A 21,010-nucleotide genomic window follows, 5' to 3' on the forward strand; every position below is an offset into this window, starting at 1 on the left:
TCTACCTTCTTATGTCACCATGCTGTATACCCTGATGGATAAAGATTTGTAAATGAAAAAGGCAATAATTATTTTTCTGCTTGTTTTCCTGTTACATAATATTCACCTGCAGTTTATGAATTATTAAACTCATAAAAAAGTTGTAATATTGTTTTTGTTGTCTCTCATCACCTGAACACAATTATCTATTACATGCACATACACAAAAATAACATTGAAAAATGTTATAATTTCTAAGACCATTTTTATAAATTATATTTCTGGGAGTGGATTGGCCTGGATAAGATAAAACTCAAGGGAAATAAGAATTACCATTGTTGGTCTGAATGTATGGTTTCTAGCTTTTAGGAAAAAAGCCAAGATAATGTTTTGTTTTCTTTTTATTAGAGTTTTAAATTAAATATAAACACAATTTTATATACTCCCCTTTGTTTAATTTAAGTATTTCATACCATGGGTCACACAAAACTAAAAAATATGTACTCCTAATTACTCTTGAGTTTAGTGATTCTTTCTAGAATATTTGCTATCCTTGCTAGTGCTTTTTTAGTTTTTATGACTCAGCATTACACGGTATCCTGTTCAACAACTGATGTAAAAGCAGACTGCTTTCTTAAAGAAAAACAAGACTTTTTTTGCCATCCCTAGGTGAGTCATATTTTCAGAAATTATGGTATTTAACACTTGAGATCAAATGTTTTGCCACTTTGTAGAATTTACAATCAAATCACAAAATATTGAAGATCTTGAACAGAGTGCCTCAATGTCTCCTCTCACTAGTTATGTTATTTGAAAAGTAGTTCCTGCCTTTCATCAATCATGGCAGTTTTCTACATTAACTAAAAGAATGTAAACCAGAGATTTTGATGTGACTGTCCAAAACAGAAAATGAACTAAATGTTTTCTAATAATCAGTCTGCTCATCTCCATTAAAATCAAGATTTCTTTATTCTAGAAACTGGACCCCATTGTCAGGGAAGATAGTATTTTTCTATTTTAATAGCCAATCAGGTAGAAAATAAAATTTGCACAGATATTTCTGCTCATGGCATAAACAGTTTCATCTATCCCAAATACATCTTCTCCATCTTTTGAAGATACATAGCTTTGTCTTCATTTACACTGAGGAATTTTTAAATGCAAACAAAAAGCACATGCAAATAAGGAAAAGGTTACATGACCAATTAAGGACCAGATGGATTCATGGACAGTATGAATCAAACATTTGAACATGCAAGTAACGTTGCCAGACAATGAACCTGAAAAGACACCTGTATTTAGTCACTATTAGTTGCTGGGAGTGGTATAGAGCGTAATGGCTACACTTTTTCAATTAAACCTGAAAATATAATCTTAAAGACTATTATTTTCCTTGCCAATTCTCCTATTAGAACGTGAGGTGGAGTAAGTTGGATATCAACATTTTGCTTTGCTTTTCTCTTAGTGAAGGGCTTTGTTCAGCAGGGTTCATAGGAAATGTCCTAATCAGTAAGACAGCAATGCTGCATCCACCATCTTGCACATTTTGAAACTACAGACCCTATTGGTCTCATTCATGCATAAGGAATTATTCCTGTGATTAGTGTTGCTAATTATATTGTAATGCCAACAAATGAATCAGTAAATGCAAAATGGTGGTGTAGATAAATCTATAGACTGGAAAAGCCTTGGAAACAAAGAATTTAGCAGGGTTACGGATAGGGAATAGGATTGTAGTTTTCCTATAGTAAAGGTATTTTTCAGTTTGTGTTTCTCTGAAACAACTCGCTGGAAATAAAGCAATTATGTACCTTACATCTTCTCCTTTTAAAGGTTTGAAATTACTCGGATATACTAATGAATTAAAATGTTTCCTGCTTCCAATTTCTAAAGAAATATCACAAAGCAGGTTTTTATTCCTCAGTGAATTACTTGTAGAAAAATGAAACTTAATTTATATGAAATATGATATGCAAACAAAACCTACCTTTAAAAATGACTGAAAACTAGTTCTATTTCATGAAAGCTTCTTTGTAATATTCAAGCCAATTTTTACTGCATCCTCTCTGACATACAAGTTACAGATTCCTGTCATAACTTAAAACAGCTATTGTCCAATTTGTCTTCATTATCAAAACTATTTCTAATTTTTATTAGAACATTCCACTGAATTTTGAAATTTGGAACCACTATTTGAACTAACTTTATGAAGGGTGTTTGTTCCAAAGAGCAATAATTTTGAGTTTCATAACATGTGAAAGATACAGTTCTATGGACAGGATAAGCCCAATTCTCACAGTAGGATGTGAAATGCAGACTGGAACAGAAAACCTTTTTTCAACTTTCTAATCCATGAGGTGAAATAATGACTTAAACAAGCAAGTTATCCTAAGGGTATGAAAATATCTCTACCCATTTGTTATTTCTAGTATTTCCCTCTGAGGTATTAACTGGCTTTTCATAGATGAATAGAATAAATCCATTTCAAAATAAATAATGCACTAAATATCAGCTGGCAAGAAAATATTTAGATTACTATCTTGTAGCAAAATATCTGCTCCCCTATGTTTAGCAGTCCTTTTAATATAAATAAAGAGGTAAAATGTTGGCATTTCTTGTTCAGCCCTCTACAAACAATGCAAAAAAATAATACCACAGAAACTTGAAACAAACAATGTAACTCGCCAAGAAGCACTGCTTGGTATATTCTCCAAACAGGCTTCTTTAAAACAATAGGCCATGCTGCAAAATTAAGGAAATTAATCAGAGCATGCCTTTATATCTCTTCTGGATCAATGTTTTTCAAACTTGGTAACTTTAAGATATGTGGACTTCAACTCCCAGAATTCTGGGAGTTGAAATCTTATACATCTTGAAATTGTTCAAGTTTAAAAAACACAATTTTGGACTGGCATTCCAACCCCACCCACCCCAAATAAATAGCCACTACAGCTTGACTCTCCATATTTTTGGTACCTGTGTACTTCAACAAAGAACTACAACTGTACTTTTAAAAAATAAATGCTAAGATTTAAGCAGTAAAAAGAGCAGCACGTTCAAAAGTATATTCACATAGCTCTTTATCAAAACACAGCTTGGTATTTATGTAGACTAATCTTCAATCTTTCTTTCAGTTTGCAATCCATGTAAATAGCTTGAATTTGAGGTCATTGTCCTGCGGGGAATTAGGTAACTATATCTTGAATCCATATTTTTTAAAAAAAAGGTTAATTATAATGCAGTAGGTCCCCAAAATTCTTCAGTGTTAAAGAAAAAAAAGTGTCCTGTAAATCTCATTATAAATTAACAGACTCTCTCAGTCTCTCTGCCTGCCTGCCTATTTATGTATATCAAAAAGTAAGGAGTATTTGCCTCAGCAACAACAATAACAAAAAATTAAATGGAAAAATAAAGATTGTGACAGTTCATCAGTTTTCCATCGAAGCAGCTGCCATTGTTGATTTTATACTGTCTCGTGTTGAAGTTAGTTCACCAATCACCCATTCTAAAGCTTCACGTCCCTGTAATGGAAAAAGAGAATGTTATTTGAATGACTGGAAACAATGCTAAGCATGTAAAACTTTCCTCTGGCAGAACCTAAAAAGTTTCAAAAGCAAAATAATTTATTTCTGCCTAGATTATGAAAAAGCTGCTGTATTATTAGTCCTACTGAAACTATAGGGTTATTTCTTGGACCTCTTAAGAAACAGCATTAATTTTAACTTATTTTGAAAATCTTTAATATTTAACCTAATGACACAATTTTTCTGTAAACAATGCCCTTGCCAACTAAATTACAAGATTGCATGCTTAATAATGGCAATATATTACTTTCTCAATCCAGCAAATCAAATACGAAGTTTCAACCATTTCGAGATGACTGCTAAAGAGAGATTGGATTTACAAATATTTCCAGAATAAAATGTATCAATGACCCAAATTCTAATCAAAAAGTTGTGAAACTTTTTCACACGCCACAATACTAAGAGAATACTGGAATTATTGTACTCGCCATTACCATACTGCATCTCAACAAAGGAAATACATTAGAGTATCTTTTTCCTTTTTAATGAGAAAATTCCTTGCTTGATTTCTTTTTCTCCCTTCTGCAATTGAAATAATACAGTACTTTAAGGGCTAGTCCTAGAAAATAATGCTACATAAGAATTCTACAGTCCTTGAGGTTAACTCAAAAGCCAGTATGTCATCCCACAGAGCTCAGGAAAAATTGCTAGCTATTTCCAACTTTGAGAAATTCCCTAATACCAAAGATTAAAAGAAGACATTACAAATCATGGTGAGGAACACAATGGGCTATGAATCCAAAACCTTTCAACATGTTGCTGAAATCAATTTTGTCTAAAAATTTTAATTGAAGAAATTGTTTTAAAACTAATACAAAACCCTACCTAATTTATGACTATTGAATACTCATATAGTCTTGTTTTACTAATATTTTGATCTCTGAAGTTAATACAAAAACTTGTACAACAACCTGTTTTAAAGGCACTTAGATAATTATAAAGAGCTCAATTGAAGTGTTACTTCCAGCTCGAAATGACTTACAACTAATTATTCATTGCTACTTAGATAAACTTACGGAAAGCGAATACAGAGGATTATGTTCAATAAAATTTCAAACTTTTTAAAGTATCATAAATACTTAGAATTAAATCACCTTAGAGAGCTAAACCTACATCTAATCTCATCAACATGAAGTAACAGCCATGTCACAAGTACACACAGTGAATTAGCTGGCAACAATTTCTCATCAAGCAGTAACCATATCCAAACTTACCTACTCCTTTTTTGAATGTAATCAAGATCAACTATGTTCTACCTGCACATATTCCAGCTATCAAGTTTACTATAGTTCTGTAAAAATATGTGAGATAGGAATAGGAAACTTGATTAGAACTGCTTACCACCTATGCCCCACTTACTATGATGACGGCAAAACCTATGACTCAAATCAGGAATTTTGCTTTTATTAAAGAAAAAAATCAGATGGTGCTTACTACTTTGCCTTCATCTGCTAGAATATTGTACTAGTTGCATGCATTGTCCTTAAATTGCAAAAATGTGAATTCTTAATAAAAGTTTAATTATAATGTGAGGAAAAATGCACCAAGTAAATATAGCAGATGCAAGGCTTAACATTAATAATATCCATAATTCAACTTTAGGCCTGCAACAGCATAACTGATCCTGAATATATGATAACTTAGCTACCATGACTTTTCCCAAAAGAATCTAGGGTGAGGTCAGTACTGCAGTATCTCTTAATAAAAGGCTTTGTGGTAGAGATATGACACAAATTGCATAATTATTAAAGAGCATCCAGATCAATTATATCTTTTCTCAGGTAGTTTCACATTTTTGCAAACTATATTCATTGTTAACATTTCCATATTTTTTGAAGCCAGCAAACATTTCAACATTTTTCATTCTAAATCAACCATCTTTAAACTACTATCTATCTGATATCTGAACATGCTTCAGTATTGCAAATTACACAGTTTAGATCTACTTTAAAATTTTCTAGATAAAAATCTTTTTTAAAAATGATGAAAAGTAATCTTCAACACAGAAAAATAACATGCTGAAAGAAGACATTCATTGGTTGATTACAAAACAGTGTGAACCATTGCATTCTTACAGTGTAAGATACTTGCAATATATCAATTTTCAGAAATCTTAAACATTACTTAAAATCCCTCACCTATGTCAACAAAATTCCAGGTGAAATAAAATTTGGGGGTGTATATTTAAATAAATTCTAGGTAGTGAAATAATTTGATTTCAGCGAATTCCAATTATACTGATAAGCGAATGTCTGAATTCCCAAGTTTATGTTGCAATGAACAGCTACTCTTTCATTTATAGCAGTTGAAGGAGACACATAAATTACTTTTAATAAACTTAATTATGGGTAGAATAATCCTGACAAAGAATTAGTTTGCAATGTATTTCAAATAGTGTATTAATATACACTGTAAGCAAGCAGATTTGCCAATAGACATGCAACTTTAATATGTTTATGCATATGATACTACAAAATTGACACAATGTTAATGGTTTTTAATTTAAGGGCAACTAAAAAGATATGATGAGCATGTACCATATTCATACTATATACACACACTCCAAAAATCAGTGTTTAAAGAATTACAATATTGCACCATCTTTGTATAAATTTTAATTAACTGTAAATTAGGATATTAAGCAAAGAAATTAAACTATTCTATTCCAAGATTGATAGAAAAATATAAAGAGAGCCCTATCTAAATTTATTTCTATAGATAACTAACAATTTTATCAGAAGCTAAAAAAAGAAGTTATTTAATTGTAGAAATACAAAATCAATACTTTTATTATGGAAAATGTTACTTTATTAGTATGAATTCAAGTAACATCTCAGTCAATGAGCTGCAATTCATTGCATTCCAATGAACAGCAACTGGTTTTTTATGCCATTCTCTGTAGTCAATCTAGATACAAGCATAATTATAAATTATAACTAGAAAGTTCTAGTTTCTCCTTATATGCAAAGGAGAATGAAAAAGAGAAAGCTGTTTTAATCTCAAAAATATGTTAATCATTTTAGCTTGAATTAGATGCAAGTGGAGTCAAAAGGTTCTATATGACTGCTCACTTAAAAAGCACAAAAGCAATCATGTATCTATAAACTATGAAGATATCTACTGCATTTATCCAAAGGAAGACAGTGCTGAATTGAAGACAAGGTTTCCCAAGGCTACCAATTTTCAAAATAAGTAGATAGGAAAATATAATTCTGAACAACATTTTGTGCCCAGGATTTACATTTAACTCACCAGCTGGAAATTTTGAACATTGCCAATAAATATGAGTGTTTTACAGGCTTGAATATGCGATGGACAAAAAAAAACCCACACTCCAGAAATAGACAAAACAGACTACTGAATGAGTAACTTTCTAAAATTAATAAGACTATAATGCAAATAAATCCATTAATTCATCAGCATATTCCAAACATTCTGTCACTTAAACCACTGTCCAGATGAAGAATCATATTGAATGGAAGGAAGGAAGGAGGCGGAGATGAGGTCAAGGAAGGAAGCAACTGTTTGTGAAGGGAAGAAAAGAGAGAAGGATCATTTAGATGTCCCAAAAGAGTTACATTCATCAGGCAAGTAGCCCTTTCCAAATAAGGCCTAATCTTCAAAATGATAACTTTAATTCCAACCTCCTAATTATTTGGAGGAAGCAATCTTACCTTTCTATGAGGTAAATATAGTACATATGGTCTGACTTAGATATATCATGACATGCATGCAGTCTGCTACCTTCCCCACTTCTTTCCCACTGCACTGTCAAGAAAGGCAAGGCACGAGATGTAAACACCTGAGAATTGGCTGCCTCCTCATGAGGAAGTTTTGGATAGCATCCATCTATCTCTGTCAAATTCTAGCAGCTGGAATCCATATACTTAGCCTGACAATCAGAGTACACTGATTGTATTTGTACAGCTTTTAGCACAAGCTGTATTAACAATGTTCTGTTAAGAGATCACCATGCAGAAAAATCTGTGGGGTTGTTACAAGTTGATAATGACTTCTTGGCACATAATCAACTAAATACAGTTAGCATCATATTTCTACAGCAGGCACGTCAAACTTGCAGCCCGCAGGCCAGATGCATCACGCACTGGCCACACCTACCCCAGGGGTGGGATCCTACCGGCATAACAACCGGTTCGCTTCATGTGCATGCGTGTGCATTATTTACAAATTACTAGGTCCAGCAACCATTCACCTGCTCCAGCTGTGCCACGCAAAGCAGCTGAGGAGGAAAAAGCAGAGAATAAAGGACATCCTAGAGCCCAGGCGGGCGGGTGGACCAAACAGACAACCAGAAGATCATCGCAGCGAACAGGTTCGGTGTCAGCTGCTCTTTGGAGCTACTGGTTCTATAAAACTGGGCCAAACTGGTAGCATCCCACCCCTTACCTACCCCCAGTTTAGCGAAGGGGGGAAAAGTTGCAATACGTCATGTGATGACAATGTTTGACACCCCGGTTCTACAGAAATATACTACAGAGTCTGAAACCAATATTGACCTCAAATAGTACATGTTAAGCAACCAAGAATTTGAATGTAACTCTTCAATGAATAGTTATTTCCCATCTAGTCTTGCAATGCCCAGACCTGAAATATAATCCATCTGATTTGACAGGTGTAGAGTTGTAATTGCAGGAAAGTCATTATCTTGATGGCAAACCTCAGATAAGGACAAAGCAAATACAACTCAGGCAAATAAAATCACTAATGCAAAGAAGGATTAGAGAGAGGAAGTAAACATGTGTTAGACTTTAACTAGAGATAATTAATTGTGTTAATTACTATGCTAGACAGTAACAAAGGTTGAGCAACAACCAAAGTTAACCAATGTTAGAGGATTACTAAAAATGTGTATAAATACAAGACTAGACTCCAATAAAGTCATCATGATTCATGTGATCATGATCAAACACCTCGACTGCCTCGTCATTACAACAGACAGGTACTGCTACAATAGAGCTTTTCAACCAATTCAACATAGAAATGCCAGAAAAGAAATTTCCTCCAGTGTTCTAATAATATTCTTTTTACACAAAAAGCAACAACAAAGAATATAAAAATAACTTTAAATTGATCCTCTTGGATTAAGAATCTTCCTATGACAAAGTATTTAGATACCAAAGGAGCCCTGATTCCATAATTAATGAATTAAGGGCACAGTTCCTCTATATGTAATGTGTGTATATACATATAAAAGCATGCAACTTTTTAAAGGTACATCACGACAACATGCATGTACTTGGTAGAAGCTGAAATGCTATACCAAGATAACAAATGCTGACATTACCACTAGTTAGTACAAAATGCAGCTGTAGAAAGAGACTGCTAGCTTAGAACATTTTCAGAATGTTGAATTGTCCATTCAAGAGCATCCCACCCCTGGAGCAACACAGAAAAAATGTACAACTTGCAGCAAACAGTTTTTCCATCATCAACCCTACAATGTAATAGCCTCTCACAAAATTAAACATTTTTAATTGCATAGCTATAGCAAGCAAGAGTACCCTTAAAAGTTTATACATATAGCAAATTGGGATTTTGACAGCATATAAACATGCATCCCATCATACTAATACTGAAAAGTCAACTAAGTACAATGTGTTGTTGCTTGTTTGTTTTTAGTATCTACTTGAGATTATATATTACCCATTCTTAAAAAATAACTGTCATCTAGACACTTGGTTACAAAATTAAAGTGACCTCAGCTGAATGGGTGAAAAATACAGAGGCACTTCGACTGTTTAGTGGTCTCAGCATTAGGACAGAAGAGAAGAAACTGCAGAAAAACTGCAGGCAAATGACTAGATCAAGCAATGCACTGACAATTTTATAAACAGCCAGGTAAATGTAAAGATGATTGTTTATCACATTCCCAAAAAAATCTGTGAATAGCATCTCAACATATGGATCTTTTCCAAAAAATAATCTTTATAGGAGTGAGCTACTTAGTTGGCATTTTGCCATTCATTTCTAATTAAATTCTAAGAATTACACCTCAGAGAACCAAAAGTTACATTTCATAGCAAACATTAAGTGCTGCAATTAGGACAAACCAAAAGTCACAGGGGAAAAGGAGAGCAGCAGATTGTCAGACTTGTTCATGTACATTCAAATACCACTGACTAAACTTCATATTTATTATTTGAAATTAATTGCACCAGAAATTATTGAAAAAGATATACACTTATTTATGAAGCTAGCTTTCTCTTACCCACTAACACGGAATGGGAAATTTTTACTTTTTCATATACTGAAAAACCTTCCAGAAACTTAAACCATCAGCAATAGCTGGAAGAGACAGGTTTACCACCAATGTCTCAAACATATGGACTGTGTGTATTACACCTTATTTTAAAGCAACATCAATCATCTAAAGTAACCATTTTGCAACCTCAATTTTTTTTTCGTTTGTTACTAAATAGAACAGGTATTTGCAATCTGGACTAATCTGTAAAGTGAGGGACAGAGTAAAAATGAGGCAGGCCAGCTCTTGACTTCAGCTTTCCCTGAAGTAGCAGACTATTCTCAATGGAATGCAGCCATAACAGAAAGTATGCCATGTTTTTCATACCTTACTGAACTTAGAAAGCAATAGCACTGGCTATTTCAGATACACTGGATGGGAATTGCCTAATGATACCATCTATGGAACAGTTGGAACCAGTTCCACATTGTAGCTGCCAGATTACATTTGCAAAGAAACCAGGGTCTGGGAACAAAGCACTACTGGGTGGTCCCTACAAGCCTGTAACCTTGAGAAAAACAAGTTTTTGCACACTTTTCTTACATTACATTCCATGACATTTGGGCAATTTTAATTTTAAATAACTTGTAAATAGTTCCTGTTCCCAGATTTCCCTCAGGAAGGTGCCCACATCACATCATATCATGCAGTAGTAACTGCTGCCTTAAACATAATACATAAACGCCTTTCTTTTTCCTCTCTCCTATGTTCGAGGCTAAAAATGGCAAGCCGGTGATTGCTTCCTCTGAAATCCTATGTACTTTCAGAAACCCACTGGGGAAGCTAATTAGCAGTAAGAAATACTATACTTTGATCTATGTTCAGGAGGCCAGCTGCCATATTTCCAATTCAAGTTCAAACTGAATATGTGATTGTATCTTAGTCACACATGTTCTACTCTTTTGAGCTATAAATACCCATTTTAACCAGGACATACACACAGAGAGATGTATGGATACCAGGACTTCTTTATAAAATGGGATATAGCTGCAGGTCAAAGCTGCTGTGATAAATATGCTCCCTGCAATAAAAAAAAAGACTGAATATTTTTAGGAAGTACAGGGGTTGGCAAAAGCACAGGTGGTTTGTGAATGGGCAATCCATCACCCAGTCATCATGTATTCACCACATTTTCAAAATATTGAATAAGTGACTTTTGTTCAATTTAATTCTCATCACTCCCAAGACAATTGAGAAATTGGATTATAATCCAAAATGTCTAGATAGCATCATACTGGAAAAAAAAAACTACTAAATACTATTGCATTTTGATTACTCTTTTATTTCTGTTAAAAGATTTTTAATTGAGGGCATCTTGGATTTCCCCTAAGTAGTATTACATACTACTCATCTATCTCAAAAGCCAATGGATTGACAACATATACTTATTAAGTCTTAAAAAGTCCTCATAGCAGCAACAGTAACACAATAAAAAGATTTTATATGCCTACCTTTCTAGCATTAGACGATATTGTGTTGGCCATTAAAGTTTCCAAATAACTACTGAGACTAACACCTTTTACTGTAATAATTGCTTCTTGAGTTAGAAGAGTCCTAGAGAAGGAAAAAAATTAAAAAGTTAGACTACAAAGGATTCTTAATTTTCACACTTTTGTTTAAGCAGAAGAGCTAAACTTACTTTTCAGGATTTTCAGGATGAGGTGTGTAAACTAATCGTTCGTCCACTGATACAAGATTTGTAAGCGTTATCTTAGAAAAATAAAGACCAAAATTAGTTATTTTATAATTTCTGACTTACTCTTTCATATTAAATGAAAAAAATCTTAAATAAAAGGACCATTTTAAAAATGGTGAAATCTTAAACCTATTGTTGTGGACTGTAGCCATAAGAGTTTCAAGGCTCATAGTTTAAGTATCAATATAAGCAGAATAACTGACTGTGATTCTTTTAGGATGCCCATTCTACTCTCAAACCTATAATCCTCAGCATGACTTTCCTAAGGTTTACTTTGGAGATACTGAATATTATCTAGCGTTCTGTCCTTGTTTACCACCTTGGTCTTACATATTTTCAAAAAATCTTCAAACCTTGTATTAAAAACATCTATAGAGAAAGCATTCAGCAAGTCTCTTGTCCTGCAAGCAAAACACCCAACAGACTTCATTACTTACATTTGTGGAGCTCAATACCATTTTCTTTTCCACAGGATCAACTACTGAATGTTCTTTAATGTATGTAACAGTTCTATTTGTTCCCAAAATCTTGAAGAAAAAAAAGAAAAAAAAATGAAAATTAATCCAAAGTCACATGATCAGAAATTATGCAATAAACACAAATCTTTAAAAGTATGGTTCCCCACAGACACTGTAATTCTTTCTCCTAACAAAACGATATTAAATATTTATCACTAGAATCATGCAAGGTCAAAAATGATAATTGTATTAAGAAGCCAAAAGGGTAATAATTTAGGAAGTTAATTGTAACTTACAGCTTTTACAATATTTGGTAGACCCCATTCTGTGCTAAGTAATCGATGACTATGTAACCTTCCTTGATTATCAAGGCTTCGGTCCAGGACATCAACTCCTACCACTGATGGGTTCATAGGATTGGGGTATTTTCTCATTGCAGCTTTTATTACAGTATCCCATGGATGCCTGAGAAAAATGAAATAGAACAGAATTAATCAACGTACATCTTTAAGAAGGTTCAATGCAAGTAGCAATTATTTTAATTTGTATTAAAGAATGCCCACCCAAAGGAATCGGTATCTCCTGAATCTCCTTACATTTTAATTCTTCTCCCAACTTTTCCTATCCATATTATGTTAGTTAAGAGAAAGTAAATGTACGCATTTTTTAAAATGAACATCCGTCCACACCCACAATCCAAAGGACGTTAAGTGTAGCCTAACATAAAATTAATGTACAATAAAATGATTTGCTAATGTTCTAAAGAATAAAATCTTCATGTGTAATGAACTTTTAATGTTGATTCTACTTTATATTCTTCAATTGGAAGAATTATATCAGAATTTGTTTTAGCATGAGCAGCATTACAAGAACATCATACTATTACAATACCAATGTGTAGAGTTGTAATTGCAGGAATGTTCCAATCTCGGATGGCAAACCTCAGATAAAGAATGTTTCCAAGCAAATACAACTCGGGTAAACAAAGTCACTAATCTAAAGGAGGATTAGAGAGAGGAAGTAAACATACGTTAGACTTTAACTAGAGATAATTAATTGTATGGATTACTGTGCTAAACAATAACAAAAGTTAAGCAGTAACCAAAGTTAACCAGTGATGGAGGATAACTAAAAATGTGTATAAATGCAAGACTAGACTAAATAAAGATCATCATGATTAAATAAAGATCATCATGATTCAGTTGTTCATGATCAAACAACTCGACTGCCTCGTCATTACAACACCAATGCAAATATTATTCATTTTAAAAACCAACAAGACAAACTTTCTCAGTAGAAAGTTCCTATCTAGGAACGGTCAAAGGAAAATCTTTCAGGTTATCAATTCAATCCTGTATTTAAGATTTTCTTAAAACAGAGCTCTTTTAATCACCAGTGCCAACAATGTATTTAGAAATTGTTTCAATTGTGGTTATGAGTTTTTAAAGTAGTTTTCAGTCTTGTGTCACATCCACTTGACCTGGAAATATTCTCTCATTTCTATTCGTTTGTCTCTTTATCCCTACCACATTTCTGGAAGTTTTAGATTTCTAGATAGCTTTCATCTGTCACTTTTAAAATCTATTTATATTTTCCATTTATGCTGAATTCTGATGGCTCCAGAAAACTGACTATGCAAATGAAATATTTGACAAAGGCATCAGGATTCAATGCATGCCTATTCAAGAAACTAGGTCAGTTTGAAAACTATTGGTGGTAAATCTAGAAGTATCCAACATAAACCAAACAACCTTTGTTCCCTACTTGCCTCAGGCTGCTGAATATAATAAGTCAGCACTTAACATGGGTATATTCTGAACATGTAAGCTGGACTTTGATTTTTAGAAGTAGCTTTAGAATTAGATCACTGGAATTGAAAGGAGAAGAGTAGAACCTGATCCTTCTATAGGATCAACTTTTCCACATCCCTCTTTTATGGCTCTGTTGCAATTCCCATATGCTAAAATTTACACAGCTTGAGCTTCGATAATTAATACTTGCCTGGAGGTTTAATTCATTTATACATCATTTATTCTTTTAGTTAACAGCTCTTCCATAATTTAAAATTGAACTGTACAGTAGAATTTGAAATGGCTAGTACAGTGTCCCTAGAGTAACAGATAACAGAAACCACAGAACAATTGTTAACAGAATAAGATGAAAGGAGAAAGGATGCAGATACATTAAATACTACTGTTTAAAAACTGTGCTGACTGTATACAAAAGGGAATCTTAATTGTGTGAAGGGATACCAGAGCACCAGGGCAAGGTTACTCACCACCATATTCAAAGGCATTCTTATGCAAATGTCTCACTGAAATTTACAATATTTTCTGAATCTTTCTTACATAGAGTAACAAACCAAATGTCTAACATCTATAACCATGCTTTTGTTCAGGGTTCTTCTGCATATCCTTGGTGAGGAGGCCTGTGATTTCTATAATCTGGGCCTGCCAATAAAATATACTTTGTTGGATCTATTTTCAATCACTTTGGTTCTTAATTTAATAGGAGCAACAATATTTCCTCCAACACAGGGAAAAAGCCAGTATAGTCTAGTAGTTAAGGTGCTGGCCTAGGAACCAGAAGACCATGAATCCTAGACCTGTCTTAGACATGAAAAACTGGCTGGAGGACTTTGGGTCAATCATTCTCTCAGCCCAGTTCATTTCACAGGATTGTTGTTGTGGGGAAAATAGAAGGAGCAAGGAGGAGTATTAGGTATGTTTGCCACCTTAAGTTATTTACAAATAACAACACATTATATAAAAATAAAATAAAATGCTCAAAATGGTCTTTTTTGATGTGCCCTGTCAATTTCAAATCACATTAAATGTATCTTTTAGCATGAGTCTTAACAAAGGAAAAATAATTGCAACAAGAACTTCACCAATTCATATCAGTAGTACAATCTCATTCAGTGTGCCAGAACATTCCATTCTTTCTTTCCAAATCTGAAAAGCTGACAGGAACTTTTTCTTAGGCAATGCATATTGGTAGTTATCGGTTAACAACCACTTGTTCAGCAACTATTCAAAGTTAGGACAGGGTTGACAAGTGATACTTACGACCAGTATTCATATTTGTGCCCATCTCAACATTCCTGCAATCAATCACATGACCACAATTCAGGAGCTTGGCAACTTACAGCATCCTATGATCACCATTTGTGACCTTCTCTGCTGGCTTTCTATAAGAAAGTCAATGGGAAGCCAGTATGGAAGGTTGCAAGTTACTATAGTAAATAATTCCCACTCTTCTTTCTCTCAAAGAAATCCCAAACCATGGGCCCAGGCAGGTAGGCAGCCACCTATCTGTTTGCTCTTGTACTGAGCACACATATGCTGGCTTTGCTGGGCTCACACAACAAATTACCCACATACACACTTCTGCATCCCAGGTCCTCAAACACCTGCTGCCCTGCTTGTAAAGCCACCGAAGGAGACTTGCAACTTCCTGCCAGCTTCCCCATTGTCTTTACTTGCTGGAAGCTGATAAGTATTCACAAGTCACAATCACATGAGGTCCTCACTTAACAACTATGATCCTCACTTAATAACAGCAACAGGATCTGCTGGGGTTGTTAAGAACTGGTTATGTGACATCACACTTGCTTAGTGATAGAAATTCCAGTCCGAATTATTGTCTTTAAGTGAGCTCTACCTATACAGTTTATCTTCTGGCACTTCCAGATAAGATTTTATTTATTTATTTATTTATTTTATTTATTTTATTTTATTTATTTGATTTGCCAATTGTTTACAAGATAATAAGTATAAATGTATACATAGTTGTGAATACATGAAATGGTTACATATAGGAAAAATAAAAGAATAGGAGAAACAATAGGACAGGGACGGTAGGCACGTTGGTGCGCTTATGCACGCCCCCTACAGACCTCTTAGGAAAGGGGTGAGGTCAATAGTAGACAGTCTAAGGTTAAAGTTTTTGGGGTTTGGGGAAGAAACTACAGAGTCGGGTAGAGTATTCCAGACATTGACCACTCTATTGCTGAAGTCGTATTTCCTGCAATCAAGTTTGGTGCGGTTTACTTTGAGTTTGTATCTATTGTGTGCTCTTGTGTTGTTATGGTTGAAGCTGAAGTATTCATTGACAGGTAGGACATTGCAATGTATGATTTTGTATACCATGCTTAAGTCAGACCGAAGACGGCGTAATTCAAGGTTTTCTAGTTCTAGAATTTCAAGTCTGGTGGCATAAGGTATTCTACAGCGAGTAGAGGAGTGGAGAACTCTTCTTGTGAAATATTTCTGGACTTTCTCAATTGTGCTAATATCAGATACGTAGTGTGGATTCCAGACTGATGAACTGTATTCGAGTATTGGTCTAGCAAATGTTTTGTATGCTCTGGTTAGTAGTGTGATATTACCAGAGAAAAAGCTACGTAGGATTAGGTTAACAACTCTTAATGCCTTTTTGGCTATGTAGTTGCAGTGAGCTCTAGCACTTAGATCATTAGAGGTGAGTATTCCAAGGTCCTTTACAGAGCTTGGGTCATCAACAAGATCTTGACTATTCAGCTTGTATTTTATTTTCTGATTTTTTTGCCAATATGTAAGACAGAGCATTTATTTGTTGAGATTTGAAGTTGCCATTTGTTTGACCATTCGGATACATAGTCAAGATCTTTTGTAGGGTAGCAGTATTGTCTGTGGTATTGAACAGCTTTACATCATCAGCGAAGAGAACGCAATTGCTCTTAATATGATCACAGAGGTCGTTTATGTAGAGTATGAAGAGAGTTGGTCCTAGAACACTGCCTTGGGGAACACCACTATTGACAGGTACTGGATTTGATAGGACGCTCCCGATTTTGACCATTTGTTGTCTGTTTGACAGGAATGCTTCTATCCAGTTATTCAGTTGTCCAGAGATACCATAGGATTTTATTTTTAGGAGTAGTTTGTCGTGTACCACTGAATCAAAGGCTTTACAGAAGTCTATGTAGATTGCGTCTATTGTTTTGCCCTGGTCGAGTTGTGTCGTCCATATGTTTTTGCAGTGTAAGAGTTGCAGATTACAGGATAGTTTTTCCTGAAACCAAATTGTTTATTGGAGAGTAGGTTATTTGTCTCTAAGTGAAGGATGATGGATTGGTTAATAATTGATTCCATGACTTTACAGGTGACGCAGCATAAGGAGATTGGCCTGTAGTTTTCAACTAGGCTTGGGTCTCCCTTTTTGAAGATGGGGATGACTGTGGCTTGTGACCATAGGTTAGGCAAGGAGCTGGTTCTGAAAGATTTTTCAAAGATTATGCTTAGAGGTTTGGCTATGGCAGAGGATAGCTTTCTTAAGAAGTAGGCACATATTCCGTCCGGTCCAATAGATAGAGATGGTTTTAGGTTGCGTATTGCTTTTTCAACATTGTCTTCTGTGAAATCTATATGTATTAGATCATTGTTGTTATCTGTGGTACGGCTAGGAAATATTGGGCATGATCCATTGCTGTTTACAAATACTGAGCCGAAGAATGTGTTAAAGATGTTGGCTTTAATGGTGTCGTCGTTGCAGTCTTTACGATTGAAGCTTTTGCTGACAGTTAAATGTTTGATACTAAATGTCAGACAAATAATAATGTGAATTTTTAAAACTAAAGGTAAATATAATATATGTTATATTACACCACTCAAATTGACTATCTCAAGTTTCGGGATTTAATCTTAGATAAACTTTGGCAAGATGACAGATATTCTGGGGTGTTGGTCCACTGATATACATCATACCAATCATGCAGTTCTTTGTCTAGTTAAGCAATGTTATGCAAATCTTAGAAAAAGAGTAACACTTAAACAAAAGATTTAAAAGACAAAAAAATAAGATCAGGAAAAGACACCTTCAATACATGTCCCAGTTTCGGTTTTTACCTTTTCTATATGCCATTTCAAACAACCCTAATGATCTTTGTCTTCCCCTTCACATACTTGTTTCGCAATTTGATCCTCAATCTTTCCCTGTGACCAAGCCATTAGCATTCTTCTTTTATACTGCTTGCTCATTTTTGTATTCAATGCTCATTCAACAGCATGCATTCTTATTTCATAAATTTATAAGCTATCCCCCTCCCCTTGAGTTTACCTCTTTTTGCTTTTATATTTCTTTTGATATATTCAACACTCATTTCTATACAATAAATTAGGCAAAAGCACATTCACACAGCCAGCCATATTAAATTATTGGGACAATTTTTTTTTAACCACTGTACACATTCCACCTGCTACCTTTGCATCACATTTTGCATGTCTTAAAAACATATCCACCTGCTGTTTCCATTTCTAGTGGAAGGAGCACTGACAAATATTAAGTATAAGTAGCACTATCTTCTATTTTCATTCTTTAAAAAATGATCCTCCACCAAGAAATTATTTCACATATTAATTAAAAAGTTTTCCCTTAGCAGAATATTATTGATGTAATTAGAAGAGGGTCCTATAAATTTTGGTAGGAAACTGCAGCCACAGGTTTATATTCTCATTTTTATATCTATTGCAGAATAAAAATGCAGATTTAAAATAGCTGAAATGTCAGTAACGAGATTACAAGCTTTTCATCACACCAATATGTGCAATCTTAAGGCTTATGCAATCTAACCAGACACTGTACAGAAAGGTGATAAGTTCACATCGAGATGTCCTGAAACATTCAGGAAAAAAAACCTCGCAAGGATTAGAGTTCCATACTTAACTGTACTCCTCATGCTTAAAAAAAATTAAATGCTTCAGAGCCACTCTGCCATTTATTAAAATACCCTCTTTTCTTTAGGCTTTCATGGAAGTCTAAAAAAGGTGTGACTGTTTAAAGGCATCAATTCATTGCCTTCAATGTGTTGCTTAAAGCAGCAGCACCTTTTCAGAATCACCCAGAAGCCTGAAAATTAGAATAGCTGAATGATGCTATGTTGGGCTCTTTCAAATTCATTCTATTAATTATACAGAAACACATTCAGTATCAGCTGGAAGAACTGTATGAGGTTCTGGGAAAAGATCAGTGAATAGAAAAGACCTATGGTTTATCATGAAATTTCATAGGATTATTTCATAATAACATAGCTATTTACCAGCATGTTACTAACTCAAAAAAGTTGACAAAGAAAAAATGGATTTAGAAAGCAAAATGTTTCTTATGTATACATACAGAAAAACATAAACCAGGAAAAAAAAACTCCGGATTTTTCATAACCAAAACACTCAATATGTCAAAACAGTGGAGGCCAGAGAGCAAGATTTAGGACTAGTTTTACTTGTCACTTAATCAAACTGTTTATTTCAAATTGCATAGTTACCAGAAAACTACTTCTAAAAACCTCAGAACAAGTAAGGGTTTTAAGATAAACCACAAAGGGCTACCCAGCCTGGATCAAAAACATTCATAGAGGAAGAAAACACCCAACTTTATGACCTTCCAGCATCCTAGCAGAAGTGTCATCTTACCAGTTTCCGTTAGAGGGCAAGTCAAGAACTATTTTGCCCTGCAATAAGAACAGGAAGGAAACACTAGGGGGGAAAGACCTAGTTAGTATAAATACTGAATTAATGCTTTAAAGGTATCAAAATGAGTGCGACTCTATCTAAATCCACCCACCAATACCGGCCAACTTTTGAAGCTCTTCCCACTTTTCACCTGAGTCTTCAACATCAGGACTGTGAGGTCGGCAAAGCTACAACAATTAGGCAGAGACGTTGTAGGAGACGGGTTTCCCTGGCGCTACCCAAAAAGTTGGGGGTTACGGGCTGCGTTCACACAACATCTAGAATCAAAATTGAGCTGGAAGAGACCTTGGAGGTCTTCTAGTCCAGCCCCTCTGCTCAAGCAGGAGAACATATACCATTTCAGACGTCCACTCTCTTCTTAAAAAGCCTCCAGTCCAAACGAGGCTGCCTCTTTGTATCTTCGAACGAGGCCGTTCCGGGGATCCAGGAGGGGTGGTTTGTCAATCGTGGGTTATAGGTTAGCCCACTGCGCAAACTGCCCAAGAAATAAACCACGATTTCATTAGCTCCAGCAGAGTGGATCACTTCAGCCTTTTCCCATTAAAGGGACGGGAAAGATAGCAAGCTAGGAAAAGCTGGAGGTCTTCAAGAGAGAGCGGGCTAGAGAGGAACCCGTGTTGGATCTCTCGCTACGTCCCCGCCGAGGCGAAGCGTCCCTTCCTTCCGCCCTCCCTTACCCGAATTCGTGTTCTGAACTCCAGATCTTCATCCTACAAAGAGCGGCGGCGGCGGCGGCGACTGGGGCTGTGCGGCGGAAGGCACCGGCTTTCTGGGCTCAGAAGGAAAAGACGCAGCTTCCCGGATAGGAATGTGGCCGGAGACGTCAAGCTCTGCGTCACCAAGGCAAAGGCAGAGACCATCTCCTGGGTCAACCACTCTCGGCTCTCGCAGGCTGGAAAAGGCGGGCCGAGCGCGTAAGGAGAGACGGCAACGCCCTTGAAGCCGGAGACGCCGAGTTCACCTTGTCGGTGGGCGTCGTCATTGCTACGCGGCTAGGCCACGCGCCCGCCTCTGTGAGCGGCCGGCCTTCCCTACCCCCACTCTTCCCTAAAGCGGCTTTTCGTTGAGCGAGTGGCCGCGCGCGGGAAGTTTTAGTAAAGGTGGCCTCGGCCCAGTCGAGTCCGTGCCGAAAGCAGAATAATATATTTCGGGTTTGCTGGATTTTTATTTGATGAAAGATGCAATCCGGTACTCCTTTATCTTACCGGAACAGTGTTTCATTTCTCAACCTTGGCAATTTTTAGGTCTGGACTTCAACTCCTAGAAGGGGAATTCTGGGAGTAGAAGTCCAAACCTCTTGAAATTGCTAAAGTTGAGAAACATTGCAGTAGAACTTCAGAATGGACAGCATTTTACTTTAAAGAAGAACCTTCTTGTTTTAATATACGCTTGGCTAAATCCACTGAATTTAATAATCTATTGTGTTGGATCATTAATTTTAATTAAAACAAAAAGAAACTCAGGTATAACGTAGCCCTATCAGATGGGCATGTTCACATAATACCGTAGGTATTTGGGTT

General features: G+C 35.4%; 1 protein-coding gene across 2 annotated transcripts; it reads right to left on the reverse strand.

Moving 5' to 3' along the window:
* Positions 1–929: 929 nt before the first annotated feature.
* On the reverse strand, positions 930–20,377 carry PRELID3A (PRELI domain containing 3A). 2 transcript variants are annotated; one of them, XM_026671949.2, is made up of 6 exons: positions 20,168–20,377; positions 12,276–12,444; positions 11,959–12,048; positions 11,465–11,535; positions 11,277–11,379; positions 930–3,500 (listed from the first exon to the last, which is right to left on the reverse strand). In XM_026671949.2, exons 1-6 carry the CDS (start codon positions 20,197–20,199, stop codon positions 3,408–3,410), a joined length of 558 nt encoding a protein of 185 aa, XP_026527734.1. In that variant the 5' UTR covers positions 20,200–20,377; the 3' UTR covers positions 930–3,407. The 2 variants fall into 2 exon arrangements, with proteins under 2 accessions (XP_026527734.1, XP_087817624.1); XM_087961498.1 differs by lacking the exon at positions 930–3,500 and adding an exon at positions 8,892–8,960 and having other exon boundaries at positions 20,168–20,324.
* Positions 20,378–21,010: the final 633 nt, after the last annotated feature.

This window comes from Notechis scutatus, chromosome 3 (genome assembly GCF_049901735.1).
Source record: "Notechis scutatus isolate UNSWTSFEM ecotype Mainland chromosome 3, rNotScu1.2, whole genome shotgun sequence".
Lineage (NCBI taxonomy): Eukaryota > Metazoa > Chordata > Lepidosauria > Squamata > Elapidae > Notechis > Notechis scutatus.

Bases quoted from the DNA above. Each gene is read 5' to 3' on its own strand.
- PRELID3A (XM_026671949.2), bottom strand. From the start codon at position 20,199: ATGAAGATCTGGAGTTCAGAACACGAATTCGG. The intron at 11,380-11,464 runs GTAAGTTTAGCT...TTCCTTCTCTAG, and splicing joins CATCCTGAAAATCCTGAAAA to GACTCTTCTAACTCAAGAAG. The intron at 3,501-11,276 runs GTAGGCATATAA...TTTCCATTACAG, and splicing joins TATCGTCTAATGCTAGAAAG to GGACGTGAAGCTTTAGAATG.